Below are 22,288 nucleotides of genomic sequence, written 5' to 3' on the forward strand. Positions count from 1 at the left end.
TTGGAGCACAGGCAGGCAGCTCCAATTGGAAGCTGCCTTTTTTGAGTTGACAGCTCTAAAAGAAGCAGAAAGGCAGTATATAACCCTGCTCACCTAATGTAACCGTGTATCTGTAACCATTATCAGTCATCATAACTCTGTGCCCAGGACATACTTGAAAACGAAAGGTAAAAACATTTTATAAATAAAATTAAAATTATGAACCGCTTTTAAGTAACGAAATTATAATGTTTTTAGCAGCCCCTAAAATAAAGCATATGAATGGTTAAATACATATGCGGTGCCCGGGAACAAGGAGGAACTCCAATTTCCTCCAAATGTACTATATAGAACAGAGGTTGTGTTCCCAGCACTCAAAGAAGAATATGATAAATAATCATCTTTATAAAAAAAAGATATATTCTTAAGTTTGTGTGGCGGAGAAATACATAGAGCGGCGTCCAGCAGTCGTGGTATCCAGTGGGCTGTCGCTTCTTAGAGTTGTTTTGATCTTTTCTTACTTTGCAGTATTAATTTGAAAACTGTGTCTGCACTAGAGAGGAGGTTTTTCCTTGCTGTCAGCGTTAGCCTATATTCATGATACTATTGACTATTTAGCATATGAGTGTGCCTAATGATGATAGAATTGCTCTGAAGTGATATTTTGAGACGGGGTCTTCACCTGGTAGGAGGTTTTGCCTTGTGGTTCATAATAGCCTTTAAGCTGTGATACCAGTGATTCTCTATTACATGAGTGCGTCTTTACTATAGTACAATCATTTTGTAGCCTATACTATAGTGTTTAGTGAATCTGTGACTGTATTATGTGGGATAGCCTGTCTCTATTAAGGGTGTGTCCTCTATTAGCGTAGGTGGTATCCTATATTAGCGTTATAGTACCCCATTGTGGGACATATATTTAATAATATTTTTTCCTGTTGGTACCATTGTTATTTATTTTGGTATTTTTGGGAGCACCTATCTGTGACAGGGGTAAGGGAAGTACCTAGATCTGTTTGATCTTAGGGAACGGGCCAGAAGAAGGGGCCAGGAGCCCGAAACATTGCCCCCCTTATTCCCCTATTTTTTCCCCCTCCCTCTCTTTCCCCTTGTCTACCCTTATCGTGTCTCCCTTAACTAGTGTTTTATCTGCTTTGTACGTGTATTATTAGAGACAGCTTAACTTGATTTGTTGTTCTACCTACATTAGCATAGTGATATGTGTGGTTGTTTGCTCTATGTATTTCTCTGATACACAAACTGAAGAATATATATATTTTTTATAAAGATGTTGTTTATTGTATTGTTCTTTGAGTGCTGGGAACACAACCTCTGTTCTCTTTTGTAAAATCCATGAAGCTTAGCACATTACATATTACACATACATTTTGTGATTTCGTTGTGATTTTTATCTCTCTCTGCACCTCTTTCCTGACATTACCAGCAATATTACTTGTAATAAAAGAAACTAGAGACACACAAAGCTGACTTTAAAGCTCTTAACCTTTTAATTAAAAAACTGAAGCTTCTGAAAATGTTGGCGTTGAAGATGTGCTTTAGTATGTTCATTTTTAATGCGGGACTCCCACAACATTATGACAAGGAATACTTGCAGTACATGGCAATATGGGTTTACTCCTGGAAAGAGCATTTCACTCTTCACAAGTTTTATATAAGATATAGGAATTTAATTTCAAGCCATAACACTGGAAGAGACCTTTTTATTTCTGTTCCTCATTAAATTTGGAATGCTTTGAGGATATCTGCTAAAATAGTTTGGAGCCTTTGTGTCCTGAGAGAGAGACTATGTAAAAGCAAAAGGTATTTGTAATAGTGGGCATTTTCCGTTTTTTTTTTTCTCTTTTGTTTTTAATATACACTGCTTGCTAAGTATGATATGTACATTTCAGTTGTAGCATTTCATTGACGTTAACATGGGGTCTTCATATTCTTGATTATGGAGTAGATCAGGGGTGGGGGTGTAAAGTTTTCAAGGGGGGGGGGGCACGGCACTTACAGAGGCCCTGCACTCTTCCCCAAGGCATTTTAAATTAAACGCCATGGATCGCGCGAGGCCTCTGTACTTTACCTCCAGCAACGCGGCGTCATGTGACATTGAGTTGCCATGGCAATGTGACCCCACGGCATCATTTGACGCCGGAGAAACGGTAAGGAGGGGGCACACGCAGGGAGGGAGAGCATGCAGGGGGGTACGTTTGCACACCCCTGGACTAGATTATATACATAAATTACACTTTTAGTAGGAGTTTGTTGAGAACTCATCAGTCCTTCTGTTGTTTTTATACAATGTTTGCTATGAAATACCCCAAGATGGGGGTGAAAAGGTTTGAAGCTGCCTCTGCCTTCCCCATGCCTGGAAATTTACACAAAAAAATGCACACCACCCTTTATCTTTATACTTCGTCTTGATAATAAAAAAATCTCCTGGTGAGGAATTTTAATTAGAAGCTGTAGGAAAGGCAAGAAAATATGAAGTGTTTCCTAAGCCCCCCCAGAATGTGTTAGCCCCCCCCACAGAATGTGTTATCTTTTAAGTTTGTTCTAATACCATTAGAGTTCTCCATAGATGAAATGATAAGAGTACAGAGAAACCTCATACAGTATGTTACTTCTCTAAGCATACTCGGTATGTTTGATTGGAACCGTCCTATCAAATTAAGCCCATCTGCTTTTGATCTTTATTTAACATCTACCTAGAATGAGCTGAATAGGCAGACCCCTCCCCTAATTGTTTGTCAAGTGACTGTGTGTTAGAGTATCTAAGTGAGTCTATCTTGGCTGTGTCACCCCAAAGTGCCACATAAAGTGTGGAGTTAATACTGGAGTTAGAATTGGATTTGAATACCACTAGAAGATCTGGACTTTGCACTTCAAAAATAACTACAACCTTGTAACTGTGAGAACTTGTTTTTCTAAATGCTGTGATAATTTGTACTCTTCCTATCCTCCAATACATGGTTTAGTCTCTCCTCCTGCATCTCACTATGCCCTCCCTGTTGCTTTTTCTGTTTAATTTCTCACTCCTTTGTAAACGTTTCTGTTCTCTCCCACTTCCCCACTCCCCTCCTATGGCTGTGCCCATACACTGCACCATTATTTATACACCTCTTTCCCAACAACTTCCTTACCCCGCAATAAAAAGCACCCCCACAAATCCTCTATTCACACCCTCTTTCTACTTCTTTCTGCTGCTGGGGATATCTCTCCAAATCCTGAACCCAGACATACACACCTGCCCTCACCCAGGCCTCCCTACCATCTTCTTCCATGCAAATGGTGTTAATCTTCTGATTTAATCCTGATAAACCTTACAACTTGCCCCACAAATCAAGCATCCCAATAGCCTCTGGCTATTGTCCCACACCCACAGTCACTCCTGCCACCCATTGTGACCAAGCTCTGCCATCTACTGCTGTCTCTGTAAGTTTCTCATCATACATCTTAGATTATAAACTCTTCGGAGCAGGGATTTCCTTTCCTATTGTCTGATTTTGCTGCGCTTAAAGTATTATTATAATTCCCTGTACTATATTCTTTGTGAAGCACTGAGTACCCTTTTGACGCTATATAAATAAAGACATACAATACAGTACGTGTTTTGGTGTAGGCTTAGAACAAGATAAAGTGTTGGGGCCCAAAACATTGTTTTTGAACATGCAAAGCCAAAATGAGATGCATTCACATTAAAAGCTCTGGATAACACGGAGACTTGGAAATCATTGGTACAAAAATGTCTCTTCCTCTCCGCAGCAGACGAATCATTAATCTTGGTCCAGTTATGCTGATTCCTGAAGAACAACCAGCTCAACCTGCGCTCCCAGTCCAACCCGACGGTACCAGAGTAGTGTGTGGTCACTGTGGGAATACCTTTCTAGTAAGTAATCTCTTTCCCCCTACAGTACAAATGAAACAGATATTAATGGGGTCAAATGTAGGCTTAGGATAGTTATTCTGAATGTATACAATAATTTGTGACTGCAGCTTCTTGGTCCTTGACAGTGCTGGTTCACCCAGTACTATAACAGAAGCATATAGATGCAGTAAGTGGGCAGAGTAGGTAATTATGCAGTTGGTTATCTGAAGAGCAGGAATTGAACTGAATTATTCAGTTGGCCAGTGAGAGAAGCAACACCTGAGTCCTACAGTTTTGTTTTTTTCCCCTCAGTTGTAATAGGATCTACTTTGCCACAAAGTTAAATTTGTACTCCCACTTAAAGGTGCACAGATAAATTGTAATAAAGTGAATTTATTTTTTAATATTTATAACACACCATCAAATTCTGCAGTGTAGTACAATGGTGTGGGAAGATGACAATACAGTACAAATAGAACATTAACATACACTGGTAAAGTAGGTAAGGAGAGCCCTGCTCCAAGGAGCTTAATGTAAAAGCACGGAGACAGTGGAAACATCATAAATAATGGAAAAAGGAGGTTGGTGCTTTCATTAAAGGATGCTTGCTTTGTGATGCTAGTAGCCTTTTCAAATTTAATCTTGGAAATGTAATCCAAACAAACATTACATGATGCCAGAGGCTCAAATTTACATAATGGAAAGTGCAGTAAAAGTAAAAAAAAAAAAAAACCCCTGCACATGAATGCGGCCCCCCTCCCTTCACAGCTCTGTTCCCCCCCCCCCCCTGCACAGCTCCATTCCCCCCCATCACAGCTCGGGTCCCCCACCCTGTTAACAGCTGTGCTCCCCCCCAGCGTTCACATCTCCGATTTCCCCCCCGTTCACACCACCGGTACCCCCCTTCCTTCACAACTCGGCCCTCCCAGCCCCCCCCCCCCCTGTTTACAGCTGCGAGATGGAGGGTATGGGTGCAGTGTCACACTTGCATAGTACAGGGTGCAATCTCTCACACACACACACTCACTCAGACACACACTGTCCCACACACAGACACACTCATGCAAGTAACGTTTACAGCAGAAGAAGCAGCCTCTCACCCCCCCCCCCCTCCCGTAGCTCACATGCAAAGTTCAGAAGCAGCAGCTCTCCTCTCCGCCGCACCACAGATCACCTTCTTCCTCCCCCCCCCCCCACTCCTCCCTCCGTAGCTCACAGCACATCTCCCTCTCCCATCCCATACCTCAGGCAGCAGGAGGCTTGAGTCAACGAGGACTGCACACCCGCTCCTTGGAGGGGGGGAGCGGAGGGGCAGCAGTGAGTGCGGGCAACCACTGACTTGGCTATTTTATAGAAACCCAGCCACTGTAATCGTGCCCCCATAGACCACAAAGTTTTGCCATTATATTTTGTGGTCAAATTAGATTTACACTTCATGGGGAAGTTATTGACACACATGTCATTTGTGTTTTTTTTTATTTTTTGTTCCCAAAAAGTAGATCCAGCATCCAATTGCTGCATACCAACAAAATCTGTGCTACATATAATCCTGTCTACTAACCAGGTCCCAGTGTGGTGGTCTTTATTAAAATCAAAGCTTCATTTTGTGATTTTCGGATTAACGAAATACCTGGTGATAAAACAGCATGGCCTTTCTAATACAAGTTGGAACATGGCACATTTAACCTACAGTACCTGTTCAATAGTGTCCAAAACAGGGTAGTGCAGTAGTTTGGTAAGCAATTTTTTCTTTTCTTTTTAGGGCGATTCTTTAAAATGAAATATTTAAATAGTTAAAGCTTGTTATTTTGAAAAATATTTGTAAAAAAAAAAAAATATTGTTGACAATGCTGCATTTTGAAAGTTACCTGACCATTGAAGTCGAACATAACATCCCTCTAACAGAGATTGAGTCCTAACAGTATGAAACGATTTTTTGTGTAGTAAGGCCCTTGTAACAGGGACGTATCACTGTTGGAGAGAAACTGCCTCTAAATCCAGCAGTGTGACAGTTAATTGCACAGGCAATCAACCAGACTCCACCTGACTGATTAGGACTGTTAGAAAAAGCCTGGTCTGAGTAACAGGAAGGAGATTCCTTAGCTCACAAGGGAGCTGACAGAATGAAAACGAGGGCTGTGTCCTGAGAGACAGACACAAGGGGGACAAGACCTCTATGCCTGGACCCTCAAGCAGACACCTACCCGGACACCACTGACCTGAAGGGCCACCTGCGTTAAGGTACCGCTGACACTTTGGGGTGATAAGTGGGTAAGGGGCTCTTCCCGCCCCCCCCAGCCGTGCAGAGAGGGACTGTGGAAGTCAGTTAGCCCTTACACAGGGATAGGTGTTTGTTTTATGTATCTTTTTGGTTTGCTGTATTGTTTAGAGGAACAGGCAATAAAGCCTTATTTTAATTTCACCTTTAAAACGGTCTCCATTGCATACCTCTGCACACATCTCTTACAGCCCCTAAGTTTGCAAATGCTATTAAACACACTCTAGTTTATAGATGCAGCCATTGTTATTGCAAACCGTGGCACGCTTCAGCGGGACATACACAACTCACCAGCAGGAGAAGCGACCATTGTTTTGAATCGACTCATCAATATGGGGGGATATCGTGCCATTTTCACCCACGGGAGCGCACCACGGCTTGCAATAACGTTGCTACATCTGTACATCATGCACAAGTGACAGGGATTGTGGTGCATGTCAGAGTATGTGTTGCTAAGTGAAGTTGCATTTACAAAGTGTAAAAATGTTTCAACATTTGAGTTCTGTGGCAGACAGCTTTGCGATTGTGAACATGGGTTCCCTGGAGGACAGTGTGGGAGCTACCCAGGACCCTCTGGTTTGTGCAAGGAATGAAAAAAATACAAATGCAAAATTAAATCAAATATTTTGGTTCCAGCTAAATGTGTTAGTGAAACAGGGTTAGCATTAACAATAAATGAATCCAGGATCCACCATGTGTAAACATAAATGTTATTCTTCTTTTTGATCTTGATCACATATCTAATTGTGAAATCCTCCACTAGTTCTCGTGCACAGAAATTAAAAAAAAAATTGTAGTAATGCTCTGCTTGGATCAAGGATATTATGTGTTGGGTTGGGTATAACCCCATAATGAGCCTCAACATAAAGCATTATGGGGCTTATTAAGAAAGAGCTGTGATAACGCAGAAAGCCCCATTTGAAGTAAATACACAAATACCACCACCCTAGACACACACACGTATTTTAAGTAAAAACATTTTTTAGGAATAGCAAAATACTAAGACAACCTTTCCAAACGTAATACTTTTTGTCAGGTCAGAGATGACTCCGACTTAGACCCTATGTACTTCTTTGAAACAGACAAACTGAATGATTTATCTCTACAAAGATCAGGATGAAAACCGTAAACTTAAGTGCTTCTAACATTTGTTTCTGAAGGAGCTATATGGCACTGCATGTTGGAAATGTAAACCTCTTGGTTTCCAGTATGTGCCAATCCTCTCCTGTATCAACAGGTTTAAAGGGGCAGTCCTACACAGTAGATTAAACCATTTTTTTAAAAACAATTTAGAAGTATAATTGGCTTCCTTAGGCTACGCTTATAGTGCCGGCGATGACGGGCTGCAGCCGCTGGAAAAATCAAATTGAGGTGATTTCCAGCGAGCAAGCCGTCGCTCAGTCGCGCTTACTATAAGCGCATGCGATGGCGGCAATGCATTTGTTTTGACGCAATGTCACGTCGATGGTACTAGAAGCGCAGCCGTAGAAAATTACCCTTAAAGTAACTGTTTTACTGTACTTATTTATATCATGTGAAAAGGTAATATGATTCCTTTTTCTCCAGAAACATTGACCTCCAGTATATCGACTACTTTTATTGAGATGTTTAACTAATGGTGTATTCATAATGACTTTGCAAACAAAGAACAGACCAGAAAGAACAATTTTATTAGTGGCTTTGAGGACTGATAAATAGTCTCATCAAAAAGATATTGGATAAAGATTACAATAAGTCTCCAACCGTTTGTTTGCCATGGAAGTGTTAAAACTAAAAAGAAATATTACAAAAACGTTTATACTTGGCATTTAAAAAAATAACACTGTCTTTAACGTCTGTACCAAGAAGGACTGTCCTTTTATAACTTTTTTTTTTTTTTTTAAATATGGAGAGTTTGGGGATTTTCATTGTCTCAGAGATAATGTTCTGTGCTGGAGGTTTTTGGAGTGCACAGTGTTTCAGGAACACAGAGCACGGAGGGCTAGCATTACATTTTGTACACAGTGTCTGTATTACGTCAGCCAGTGACGACCCATTTAACTAAAGCATGGGAATTTCACTTGGAAATCCCAATTGACTGGGTGCACAAGTTGTTGCTAGCAAAAAGAGAATCTTAAATGCGGAAGCAAGTGAGGTAATAGTGAGGCATGAAAATAACCATGTTTTCTTTGTGATCCCCCAGTGACATCAACACAAAACTAAATAAACATTTTCTTAAACCGAAGTTATTCTTCCCTGTGTTTCTTTTCTGTTACAGTGGATGGAGTTGAGGTTTAACACTTTGGCAAAGTGCCCACACTGCAAAAAAATGTAAGTAAACTTAAAAATATGAATCATTTTTCTCAACTCAACATATTTCCAAGTCAAATCTTTTCTATTCGTGAAGCATATCGAATCTTGTCACTGGTTGTCGATCAACATAAAGCTGGTCTTAATATACAGTGTATTAATATGGTTGATTACTTTGTTGTATGTACTTGTTGACGTAGTTAGCGGTTGTCCTTCTCCCACCACCTTTTATTTTTTGCCTGGCATTTACACAAGGCTACAATTCTGGGCCTTTGATGGAAATGCTATCGTGACCATGTGATCGCTACTGAAGCGAACACGTGGTTGCAACTTGCTAGCAGGACAGTGGCACTCGTTTGCCGTACCCCTTCCAGCACTGAAAGGGTTAGCAAATGAAGACAGAATTGGATGGTGATTGTGTTTTAAGCATCCCTCTATCTTTTTTTACTATTTTGGTTTGTTTTGCTTTGAAAATAAGTTTCTGAGCACTATGGGCATTATCTCTGGCCCTATAACCTGAGTAGCTTGGGTGTATGGTTATGGTCAGTGCAAGGATGTCCAAGATGGATCTCAATATAAAAACAATAACAAATACAAAACAATATAATATTTGACTTCAACCAGGGGATTAGCCCCTGAACATGAAAGTAATCCACACCAATTGGGGGTGACACTAAATTAGACTGTAAGCTCCTCGGAGCAGGGACTCCTCTTACTTAATGTCTAAAGCACTTATTCCCATGATCTGTTATTTATATTATCTGTTATTTATTGGATTACCACATGTATTACTGCTGTGAAGCACTATGTACATTAATGGCGCTATATAAATAAAGACATACAATACAAAATATATATGTGAAACAGATACTCACACAGCCATGTGTGAGCCACTTCACATAGATGGGGTCTTTAGAGCCATATATATATATATGGTCCCAATAAGGAAAATGTGCAAGGCCACAGTGAATGATCAATATCGTTTAATGGTAACAAATAAACATAGTTAAACTAACAAGCACCAGCAGGGAACTAGGCCTTTTGCAAGTAAATTGCTTCATCAGACCTAGTTCCCTGCTGGTGCTTGTTAGTTTGGTCAAGAACAGCCACCGTATCTCAGACGAGACCTCGCCGACCGGTCCCGCAGTCAGACGCACTTGTGGGGGTTCACCGTAAAGCAGAGGAATTGCCAAGAGATCCGGAGCTGCTCTGTGCATTTTTAAAGTGTGAGTTTTACTAAATGTATTTGTTACCATTGAACTATATTGATCATGCACTGTGGCCTTGCCCATTTTCCTTATTGGGACCACGGAAGTGATGCCATCTACTCACAAATACCCCTACTCGGTCCAACTGGTGATCGAGAGGAGAGGGCATATATATATGACTCTAAAGACCCCATCTATGTGAAGTGGCTCACACATGGCCGTGTGAGTATCTGTTTCACATATATATTTAGTGTCACCCCCAATTGGTGTGGATTACTTTCATGTTCAGGGGCTAATCCCCAGTTTGATGTCAAATATTATATTCTTTTGCATTTATTGTTTTTATATTGAGATCCATCTGGGACATCCTTGCGCTACCATAACCATACACCCAAGCTGCTTCATGAAGATTATGGGATGATCTTCTTCTGGTTAAGCTGCAACATTACCCAACGGGCCAGTATTAAACGTTTATTTTACTGTGTATTTTCTGGTTCAATATTCTATGTATTTTGAATTATTATACTGTTTTCGGTGGTTTAACGTGTAAATCTACATTCAGGGAGCGCCCCAGTTCATTTATATCATTGCCTATAATCTGAGTAGCTGACCCATATTTCTTTGTTACGTTAAAGGATTTTTGTAGTGCATGATCTCATGGTTCCACATTCATTATTCTTTGGAGGCAGACGGACCCCCATTCTTCTGGTCGCCTCTATACCCTCCACCGTTGCTACTATGTAAGGCTCACTGTCTCTGTGCTCGGCAAGAAAGGAATTGCCTCAACAGGAATTCCCTCTGTGCTTCCCCAGGGCCATTCTGTACCCTGCCCCTGTGATGAACGCTCCCATTTTGTTGAGAGGATTTGCGATGGTTTGTAATATTTGTATTATTATTATTTTAATTAAAATATTGTAAAAAAAATCTTATTTTTTTTTTCCCCCTCAGTTTTTGTACATTGGGAACGCATGTTTTCAGCCCTAGGACCCCAGTTTCCAAGATGCTTACCAGTGAAATTACTGTGGTTACATTTTCCTCCAGGGTAAATAAAATGGCGGTTACATTTTGGGGAGATACATACAATAGGAAGCTGCAACATTCTTGCTTGTAGCTTCCTATTGGACAGACTTCTAAATCCCCTTTAAAACATAGGAGTAATACTGGTACCTTCACCAGTATATATCTTCAGAACTGAGGGGGATCCCAGAGCTGAAAATGGCAGCATTCAACCTCGTAGCACCCACTGGTTCCATCACGGTAGAAAATAACAATCATAAAGAGAGGAGTTTACTTAGGGGAGATTGCTGCTTGTTGTGGAAATGTTACTTGGATCGCCTACTTGATGACCTTAGTTTGTGATATTAGGTGACAGGTGATATTAGTAGTGATATTCGTTTTCTGTTTGTAGATTTGTATTCTGAAAGCACCCTCAAGAATAATATTATAAAAAAAGTCAAGAAATGTTATGTTACTTCCCAAATATTTTCCAATTCAGGGGCTTGTCATTGCCAGCTCAGTTAATATTAAACTTTACCATGTGACCAGTGACTGCCCGTACAGTACTGTATGCTGCACAAACAAATGTTGTTCTGTTCACTACTATAAGTTAAAATGTACAATTTTAAAAAGTAATGCAATTATTTTAAACTACAAAATGCACGTATGCTTCAAAAGAATCAAATATAAAGGAATAACTTTTATATCATGCCTTACAATTACCCAATTGAACTTCAGAAGCATTCATGTGTGCAGCCACCTCTGGTGTTTAATCCTGACATTTTGGGTAGTCTACCTTAGGGCAGCTTTTGATGAGTAGAGAAGGGACATCACTGATTTTAGCAATTTGCCCCTGCAGTGTTAAGTTGTGTAAGGAAAACCCAACTCCTGTGCGCATCTAAAGCTTTATATATATTGATCTATTTCCCTAACAAAATAGCGACACAATGGTTTGGTTTTTGGTTTTGGTTCCGGTGTTCAATTCTATTGAATGCCATAAACAAACATAAGGTATATGATTGCTGCTGTAGGAATTAAATATATCTGTTGAATAGATCCTGAAGTGCGCCTAAACGCAGTATAAATCAGCATGCATATCAGTTCTTTGGAATTAGAGGAACAATCATACTTTATACTGTACTTGGGAATCCCTAGAAAGCCGTTATGTGAAAACAACATTCTTTTCTTATAAACCTGCTTACAATTTCAAATAGACGGGAGGAAAAGAGAAGCTTCAATCTATTTATTAGACCAAATTCCAGAGACTAAAAAAGTTCAGTCACAACGATGTCATGTGAGGGTTTGCATCACTTATTATGGTCATATAGCAGATAGTCTTCAAGGCTATTTTTTTCCTCTATTAAGTGACTTTGAATATGCTGATTGAAATGGAATTGTGTACCCTGAGCAGAAGAATTTGCGCTTCGGAAACAGAGTCAAAATTCCGGCAAAACTGAATGAAATAAAGAAAATTGTATAATGGGGGAAAATGCACAGTATAAGGAAACCTATTCAAGCACCATCATTTTGCATCCCAGACAGACTGTAATCGGGCTGATAATGGCTCCAAATAGTGGTGCCTAAATAATCATGACCTGGTGGTGTTGGCAGAAGTGGTTTATTGTAATTGATTTACACATTCATTTGAAATGCTTAAACATGAAAGTAATATAATATAAATGCAATAAAGATACTTTATTGTTCTACTAAGATACTTTAGTTATATTTATTTAGTTTAATAATGCATTTTTGAGGTGTAGGTTAAATTATTTTAGGTACTGTATATCTTTATTGTATTTATATTATATTCATATTTAAATTCACTTTTTCAGTTTATTATCTACTATATATTTCTGAAAGCACTGTATGCCTGTCTGCGTGTCCTCTGTCCCTAGCGGCAATCGCATTGGAGCTTTGGCCCGTCACTCAGCGTCAGGCCAATGAGATGGCTCCCTTGGCCCGCCCGCCCCCGCACACCTCTCATTGGCCTGAGGCGGAGTGACGGGCCAAAGGTCCAACACACACACACACTTACTTACTTATGGGTAGGGGGGGGGGGTGTTACATACATTAGCAGCATGTATAACCCGGGGGGTGGGGCTCACAATGTTAGCAGCACATCTCCCGGTCTCTTACTCGCCGGTCCCGGAGGCTCCGCCGCTTCCTCCCCGAACATCAGCCTGCAATCCAACTCATCACAGCCGCAGTGCGCGTCGGTCATCGGGACCCGCGCGCACTTCCTCCTCTCCCGGTTTCCCACACTTTTTCCTCCCCCTCCCCCGGCGCCGCGACAGTCAGCGGGGGAGCGGAGCGAGCGCCCGGGACACAGCGGGGGACTCTCACCTCACCACGGCTCTCACCACCCATAGGCCACTCCCTCACCCGGCGCTCTCCCTCACCCCTCACCCCCCCCCCCCCCCCCACACACAGAGCACGCACTGTGCGGCTCTCCCCTCACACAGGCCGCTTCCCGTCCCCGAGGGCGCTCCTCCGGCTGTCTCCGCCTCTCCCCGTGAAAGGCACAGCACCTCCTCACCGGAGCGTCTCAGCCTCTCCGCTGAGGAGCCCGAGGTGGAGGAGGAGGGCGGCCGGTACCCGAACGAAGAGGAGCGCGGCCATGTGCAAGGTGAGTAAACGCAGGGGAATGGGTTATTTAACGCGTCCCTGACTCCCCCTGCCCTTTGCCCCTCCCTGCCCTTTCCCCCCCCGCCCCTCCCTGCCCCTCCCTGCCCTTTGCCCCCCCGCCCCTCCCTGCCCTTTGCCCCCCCCGCCCCTCCCTGCCCTTTTCCCCCCCCCGCCCCTCCCTGCCCTTTGCCCCCCCGCCCCTCCCTGCCCATTGCCCCCCGCCCCTCCCTGCCCTTTGCCCCCCTGCCCCTCCCTGCCCTTTGCCCCCCTGCCCTTTGCCCTTCCACGCCCCTTGGCCCCCCCCGCCCCTCCTCCCCGCCCTTCCACTCCATGCCCCCTGCCCTTCCACGCCCGGGCAACGCAGGGTCTCTCAGCTAGTATGTTATAATTATCAGTACGTATTTATATATTTTGAGTCTATTATTATTCCATTATTTTTGATAAGTCTTTTGAGAATACTCATTTATTTATCCATTCGTTATAGTTATTAGATTACATTTTTATAATATAATTAGGGTTCTTATTTATGTTGCTTTTTGATTTTGCTACTTTGTTACTGGTTTCATTATATAGTTGATGGCTATTTTGTTTAATATGCCATCTTTACTATTTTTAGTTTTGTTTTTAACTGTTTATAATGTTTTATGTTTCACTATTGATTGTTTTGTTTTTCTATTGCAAGCCTTCGGTGACTTCTGTTTGGTGGTACTCTGTCTGACGATTGGTAGTCTGATTTGAGAGAGCTAATTGTATATCTCTTTATGGAAGAAATCATTGCATCATTGCATTATACAACAGATGTGTTTGATTTGATATGCCTATTGGGCTCCACCAATCAGCGATTTTGTATTACTATATAGGATTCACTGTCGGCCATACCAGTCACTTTTTGACAAAGTCCTAGTGGTTGGACGAAACGCGTCAGAGTTACAGTACTCTGTGGCAAATCTGTTCATTTTGTATGCACTAATAAATCAACCTTTTTACTAATTGCGTTGGAGATCTTTTGGTCATACCCCTATGGTGAGCTGTGAACCGCTATTGCAGCATTACTTTTTCATGTGCAACAGCAGCAAATTTAATAGTAGGGCACTTGGGTCATCATCAGAGCTGAAAGACAGATAGATCTACAATGCCACCACTATAGCTATAAATTGAGATATGTGGTAAAACCTTTGCTGCTGGAGGTCTTCTGGGAGGACCATGTGATCGCTTGAGGTAGAAATGGCGTGGTTGTGCCAGGCCACCAGTCACATAAACTGAAGTGGAGGGGGCTTCTGATCCAATGGCGCTGTGATTTGCAAGAATAGGAGTATTCTTAGCATGATGTTCATTGAACATCATAAAGGCCCTTCACGTGCTTGCGCTCATAACGTTTAGGGAACATCATAAGGGCAGCCTAAAGGCTAATCTTTGTCTGAGAACCAAATCCACAGGCAAAAAGCTGCCACTTAATTATTCTTATAGAAAAAAAATATTTAAAATATTTCAATAGTTTTTTTTATTTGTATTGTATTAAAAAATATATAAACCTAATTCAGTGTAGTAAACAAAGAAAAAGGTAGCGCTAATCTAAGAAGGTGAAACCCGCAGCCTGTGATATAACTCTGACCCCCTGGGTCAGATGAGAGACTGGAAACAAATGTTATATCTATGGCGCTGGGTACATAACACAGAAATAGATAAAAATGTCATACAACCAGTATAATGGTGAACTCCTCTGGTGCTCTTCCAATGAATGCAGCAATTCATGCAAAAAAGATAAAGACAGACATAGCGTAATACAATCACTAACAATACATACTAGACAGACTATAACACTAATAGACAAACGTGCTGAGACACAAGACTGAAGTAAAATATCACATTTAATAAAACAGCATTTAAAATTAAAGGTCACGTCTGCACAGCAGCCTCAGATGAAATGCCCGCTTACCAGACATACACAGATCACAATCAGTGGATAAATCGGAGAGTATCCCCTCTCATATGAACCACACCGCGTGTGCTGGCATCTGGCTGGAGCCCAGGGAGAATCCCCTGCCGTCTGTTGCGTCACGAACCTCCGCTCCCCACGTGCACCGGCTGGTGTGTATAGGGAAGCCGCCAAGATTTCCTCACGATGCGCGTCAGGACCCACTACCAGTTGCTCTGATGTATTGGGGGATCAGTGCACCGACCACCGCAACCGGAGACCGCAGGAAAGGCTTCAGATGCGGCTCAATGGCGCAACATGTATAGAGGCAACAACTGCACCGACGAAGACCACCCTACGCGTTTCGGAAGACTGCGCTTCCTTCCTCTTGTTTACCCCTGAGGAAGGAAGCGCAGTCTTCCGAAACGCGTAGGGTGGTCTTCGTCGGTGCAGTTGTTGCCTCCATACCTGTTGCGCCATTGAGCCGCATCTGAAGCCTTTCCTGCGGTCTCCGGTTGCGGCGGTCGGTGCACTGATCCCCCAATACATCAGAGCAACTGGTAGTGGGTCCTGACGCGCATCGTGAGGAAATCTTGGCGGCTTCCCTATACACACCAGCCGGTGCACGTGGGGAGCGGAGGTTCGTGACGCAACAGACGGCAGGGGATTCTCCCTGGGCTCCAGCCAGATGCCAGCACACGCGGTGTGGTTCATATGAGAGGGGATACTCTCTGATTTATCCACTGATTGTGATCTGTGTATGTCTGGTAAGCGGGCATTTCATCTGAGGCTGCTGTGCAGACGTGACCTTTAATTTTAAATGCTGTTTTATTAAATGTGATATTTTACTTCAGTCTTGTGTCTCAGCACATGTTTGTCTATTAGTGTTATAGTCTGTCTAGTATGTATTGTTAGTGATTGTATTACGCTATGTCTGTCTTTATCTTTTTTGCATGAATTGCTGCATTCATTGGAAGAGCACCAGAGGAGTTCACCATTATACTGGTTGTATGACATTTTTATCTATTTCTGTGTTATGTACCCAGCGCCATAGATATAACATTTGTTTCCAGTAATTCAATGTAGTAATACCTGAATTTCCTACAATTTATTTATAACACTTCTAATGTGGGATGGCTGAGATGGAAAGGATACCTGTAACATGTTCAACCTCTTCCACCTGGTGTAAAAAGGAACCTGGCATCAGTGAACAATTTTTTTCAGATTGTTTTTCTTGTCTCACATTATTACTAATAAAATGGTGGTTGCTGATTTTTGCAATGCCTTATACTCAAACTCTCCGGAACTCATTTTTATCAGACTAATGGCATCAATATTATCTGACATCAGAAAGGAAGCTTAGCTGCAGTAAACAGGATAGCTTAGCATGTACACCCACAGATGTAATATATATATATATATATATATATATATATATATATATATATATATATATATATATATATATATATATATATTTTTGTCCTTATGATTTTTAGATCAGAATCTATTTTCTTGCAGAGTTCTATTTACAAGTCAAACCTCCATTGCTAGCAGTGCTGCAAACTCATTGCAATTCCGTTCATGTTTCTATTTCTCTTGCATTTGTTTTCTTCAATAGCTTTAAATTGTTTCCTTTTATTTGTTGTAACTGTTAGCTTTAAATGTGTGAAGCGCTTTGGGGAACCAAAATCGCTAAATAAAGTGGTTGATGCTATTATTATTATTAGCGAAGTGAAAAGAAAATGCGGATTCATTTGAGAGTATGTAAAAAGTAATAAATCTCGGTGAGAGGCAGAGCAGTCATCAAAGTGATGATGCTCGTTAGCTGGCCTCTAGATTACCTTAAGGCAGCGGTGCGCAAACTGGGGGGAGCGCGCCAAATTATTTAGGGGGGGGGGGCGCAGCCTGTGCGGCGAAACCTGGGGGCAGAGCAGAGCAGTGCACGGGCGGGCAGAAGCTCCGTGCTGCTGCTTTTTCCCTGTGCTTGCAGAGGGGGCGGGGCGTGTCTCTGCACACAGACACAAGCCCTCCTCTTCCTGTCTTTACTCCTCCAGTGTTCCGCAGCGTGGGGAGCCGAGCATGCAGTACAGTAGTGTGTGTGTATGTGTGTGTGTACATAGTGATGTGTGTGTACATAGTGATGTGTGTGTACATAGTGATGTGTGTGTGTGTATAGTGATGTGTGTATGTGTATAGTGATGTGTGTGTGTAGGTGTATAGTGATGTGTGTGTGTGTATGTGTATAGTGATGTATGTGTGTTATCAGGCGGCCCCCTAGCCATTGGCGGAGGGGCTGGCATTCCCCTGGTGAGGAGTTTCTGGAGGGCCTATATAAGGCCAGGCTGGCAGGCAGCGCTGCCTCTTTGCTGTCTGCCAGACTAGTTGACCTGACCTACGCTACAGACCTAGGTATGGTTGGCCTGCCTCTATGACCACGTCCCCCCTGCCCCCGGTCCCTGCGGCAGCTGCCCGGGGTGGGTGGTGGGCTCAGGGGGTAGCGAGGTCTGGAGGTCGGGTGTCCTCCCCCGGTCTCCATGGCGGTTGCCCGGGATGAGAGGCGGGTGCAGGGGGGTCGGTGTGGGACGGTACATTGTTTATGGTAGCAGACGTCTTCTCCTGGCGGCCTCCCCAGGCCCATGGTGTGCACTTGGCTTCGCGTTAGCAGCATTTGGGTCTCTCTCCTCCCGCTACCCCCGGCTGCTGCCCAGGACGGGAGGCTGGCGCGGGGGAGCAGGGTTTTGCGTGCGCGGGCCCACCACAGGCTTCCCCTCCGTCCTGTGTTCCCAAGTGCCCGAGGTGGGATAGTGGGGCTGGCTGGCGGCTCTGGGCGCACCCCCTCTGGCCCATGTTGCCCTGGGTTGGCATGGCTGTTTTGCGTCTGGCTGGCGGCTCAAGGAAAGGGGATTATGTTTTCCTTGTTAACACTACATCATTAGCCTGCACAGGTATTGGATAAGCAAATGTTACTGTGGTTATAATTATGAATAAAGGTGTGCATTGCTCTATAGGGGCAATGTGTACAGAAACTTATGCTGATAGTTCTACAGGAGTTCTGTTAATGTTGAACCATTTTGATATTTAAGCTGTTTTAATAGTAGATTTTGTTTATTGTGCTAATGTTCTGGCTAAGCGGTTTCAATTGGCTGGGAGGTGTAGTGTTGCTGTGAGAGCAGTGTTACACAGCACAGAAGCACATTGTGTGAGGTGCTGGTGGCTCTTGGGATAGTGTAGCAACTCACAGGTGAGTTCCAGGTTTCTAATCCTGGTGCAGATACAGAGGGGGGAGGCAAAGGAATTCAGATACTAATGTACACATCCCTCAAAGAATATGGAATCAACCAATAAAGTCATAATATATTATAAATCTCATTATTCCATAATATAGTAGAAGGTGACTTCCCACCCCTTTTGGTGGTGAATGGGTGGGGGCAGTGCCAGTGCGGACTGGCAAACCTGCTTTACTGCATCTGTTACGTCTATCCTTTTGGTCAGGATGGCGGCCTGGGAGGCCGGGTCAAGGGTGTGCTTGGGTCTTCGTGCAGGTAGCTGGCGAAGGCCTGAGCAGAACTGCTAACGTGTGTTCTCCAAGCGAGAAGGTGGGCAGCACTCTGATGATAACTGTTGCATGTCTTATCTATTTCAGCTGTGATCTCTTTTTTTTCCCCTCGTTTGGATTCGTGGCTGCTGGGGTGGCCCGCATTGTTGCACTAGCTAGCGCTGTATTTAGACCAGTCTTTCCATTGCAAATGCGCATCGCAGTGTATTTAGATTGGTGCACACGCAGTTCAGGGAGCTTGTGCATGCGTTGGTCAGAAAGCTTCTTCCCACAGCAGCGATGGTGTCGTTAGCCGAGCAGTTTAGTCTGCTTCAAGCAGAGGCGGTGAACCATAACAAGGGGTAGTTAGACCGGCTGCTGATGGCGTTGTTTATGAACAGGCCAGTGCGTGGTGGCGGACAAGGTCGTGGCATCCCTGCAGCGTCGCAGGCGTCGGGCGCTCAGGCCGCCGCCCCGAAGGACGGGGCTTAGCGGTGTAACGCACCAGTTGGTAGGGGGCATTGCTGGCAAAGGCCAACATCAAGTTTGCTTTCCGATTGCTGCCAGTGCACCCCGATTTTGTTTTCATTTGTTAGGTTGCATGCTGGACAGTCAGTACTTCGTCGACTTGTGCTTGCTCATGGGCTGCGCTCTATCATGTTTCTACTTGGAAACTTTTAGCACGTTCCTCGAATGGGTGGTGCGTTGCAAGCCGCATGGTACATTGCTTTTCATGGACTATTTCTTGTTCATAGGTCCGGCGGGTTCTGAGCTGTGCGCAAGGTGGCTTTGAGTTTTTGGCCATGGCTAGCGAGTTTGGGGTCCCGCTGGCGTAAGAGAAAACGGTGAGGCCTACAACGGTTATTGGCTTTTTTGGGATTGAGATTTTTTCAGCGAGGATGGAGTACAGGGTCCCTCCAGACAAACTGGTGGCGCTAGTGGAGCTCCTACGGGAGTTCATGGGCCTGAGGAAAGGCTCGCTGTGTCAATGCCGATCATTATTGGGCCACCTTGTGTTCGCGGCACGAAGGTTTTTTTCCGGATGCCTAGCGGCGACCACAGCAGAGGTCAGGCATCCTAGTAACTTCATCAAGGTCACTGCCGAAATACGCAAGGACTTCGAGGTCTGGCTGGACTTCCTAGGGAAGTCCAAAGGTCGGACCTTATGGCGCAGGCGTACATTGCGGAATGCCGAACTGCAGCTGTTCACGGACGTGGCAGGGTCAGTGGGTTTTGGGGCATACTTCAATGGTGCATGGTGCGCGGAGTGCTGGCCCGTGAGCTGGCACGTGTGAGCTCATCAGGAACTTGACGTTCATTGGGCTTTTTCCGCTGCTGGTCGCGGTACGGCTTTGGGGACAATTGTTTCCAAACAGGGAAGTGGTATTCTGGACTGACATAATGTGGGTGGTCGAAGCAGTGAATTACTTTGGTTCACGCTGCCCGCCAGTTGTGAATCTGTTGCCCAGCTTCATGCTCTCTTGTTTGTCATCCATCGCCCACCTTCCTCTACTCATCCCCCTTCTGCCTTTCTCTCTCACTTTGGATCCTGGCTCTCTTTCTTTCTCTCCTCAGACTCCCCTGTTCTTCTACTTGGGGACTTCAACTGCCACATTGATGACCCCTCTCTCCCTTGGGCTTCCCGCTTTCTCTCTCTAACCTCTTCTTTTAGCCTTCAATAGTGGACTGAAGCCAGCACCCACAAGGATGGATACTACCTAGACCTGGTTTTCACTAAAAACTTCTCTCTCTCCGATTTCTCCATTTCCCCTTTTCCTCTCTCTGACCATCACCTCATCTCATTTTCTCTCTCTCGCTTCTCTCCATCTCGCCCTCTTTTTTGCAGAAACCTGCACTCTATTAACCTACCAGCTCTTGATTCCACTTTACGCTCCTCCCTCTCCTCTCTGTTCTGCTTCAGACCCTGACAACCTGGTCAGGAACTACAACTCTGCCTTATCTTCCTCTCTTGATCTTCATGCCCCGCTTTATCTCTGCTGTCCTCGCCCTTCTAACCCCAGACCCTGGCTAAACTCCCACACACGCATGCTGCTTTCCTCCACTCGTTCCTCTGAACGCCTCTGGAGGAAATCTCATACGCCCGCAGACTTCATTCACTACAAATTTATGCTGTCCTGTTTCAACTCTGTCCTCTCTCAGGCTAAACAAACCTACTTTTCATCACTAATCAACACACACAAGTCTAACCCACGCCGACTCTTTTCTGTCTTTGACTCTCTACTCAGACCACCCTCGGCTGCCTCCTCTTCTTCCTCCATCTCATCTCAGGTCTTTGCTGACTTTTTTAAGGAAAAGGTGGAATCCATACGTCAAAACATCCCATCTGTTGCCTCCTCCCATCCCACACTGCTTCCCAACTCTCCTCCTGTCTTTCTTGACTCTTTTTCTGCTATCTCGGAGGAGGATGTATCACTGCTGATCTCCTCTTCTCCCTCTACCACTTGCCCTCTTGATCCCATTCCCTCCCATCTCCTAAAACATCTTGCTCCTTCTATAATCCCTATGCTCACACAGATCTTTAACTCTTCCCTCTACTCTGGTACCTTTCCATCCTCCTTCAAGCATGCAACCATTATACCATTACTCAAAAACAGCAAGCTTGACTCTACCTGTCCTTCTAACTATCAACCTGTCTCCCTCCTGCCTTTTGCCTCCAAACTCCTTGAACGTCTTGTATTCTCTCGTTTGCTACACTTTCTCAACACCTATTCTCTTCTAGACCCTCTACAATCTGGCTTCCACACTGCTCACTCTACTGAAACAGCCCTCACTAAAATAACTGACGACCTCCATGCTGCCAAAGACACAGGTCATTACACTCTGCTCATATTACTTGACCTCTCTGCAGCATTCGACACCGTGGATCACCCTCTTCTCCTTCACATTCTCCATACTCTTGGTATTCGGAATAAAGCTCTATCCTGGATCTCCTCTTACCTCTCCCATCGTACTTTCAGTGTCTCTTTTGCTAACACCTCCTCCTCCTCTATTGATCTCTGTGTGGGTACCCCAGGGCTCTGTCCTGGGACCCCTTCTCTTTTCTCTTTACACACTATCTCTAGGTGACCTAATAATTTAAATATCACCTCTATGCTGACGACACACAAATTTACCTTTCAACCCGACCTTACACCTGCTATACAGACCAAAGTTTCTGAATGCCTCTCTGGAATATCCTGGATGGCCATCCGCCGACTGAAACTTAACATGGCAAAAACAGAGCTCCTTATACTTCCTCCCAAACCTGGCCCTACTACCTCCTTCCACATTACTATTGGAAATACGATCATTCACCCAGTAGCCCAAGCACGCTGCCTAGGGGTCACACTCGATTCCTCTCATTCTCCTCTCACATTCAAAACGTTTCTAAAACTTGTCGCTTTTTCCTCCGCAATATCACAAATATACGCCCTTTCCTCTGTTACTCAACAGCTAAAACTCTGACTCAGGCCCTCATTCTCTCACGTCTCGATTACTGTAACCTCCTGCTGTCCAGCCTTCCTGAATCTCACCTGTCTCCCCTACAATCTATCCTAAACGCTGCTGCCAGAATCGGTCTACTCTT

The 22,288-nt window shown here is 44.0% G+C and overlaps 1 protein-coding gene across 2 annotated transcripts in view; it reads left to right on the forward strand.

Annotated features, from left to right (window-relative positions):
- PIP4P2 (phosphatidylinositol-4,5-bisphosphate 4-phosphatase 2) overlaps positions 1 to 22,288 on the forward strand; it is a 92,997-nt gene that overhangs the window by 42,356 nt on the left and 28,353 nt on the right. For both annotated transcript variants that reach the window (XM_075582873.1, XM_075582869.1), the window contains exons 5-6: positions 3,751 to 3,874; positions 8,389 to 8,441. In XM_075582873.1, the coding sequence (XP_075438988.1) occupies positions 3,751 to 3,874; positions 8,389 to 8,441 (177 nt within the window). The remainder of the gene's footprint in view (positions 1 to 3,750; positions 3,875 to 8,388; positions 8,442 to 22,288) is intronic.

This window comes from Ascaphus truei, chromosome 2, assembly GCF_040206685.1.
Source record: "Ascaphus truei isolate aAscTru1 chromosome 2, aAscTru1.hap1, whole genome shotgun sequence".
Classification (NCBI taxonomy): Eukaryota; Metazoa; Chordata; class Amphibia; order Anura; family Ascaphidae; genus Ascaphus; species Ascaphus truei.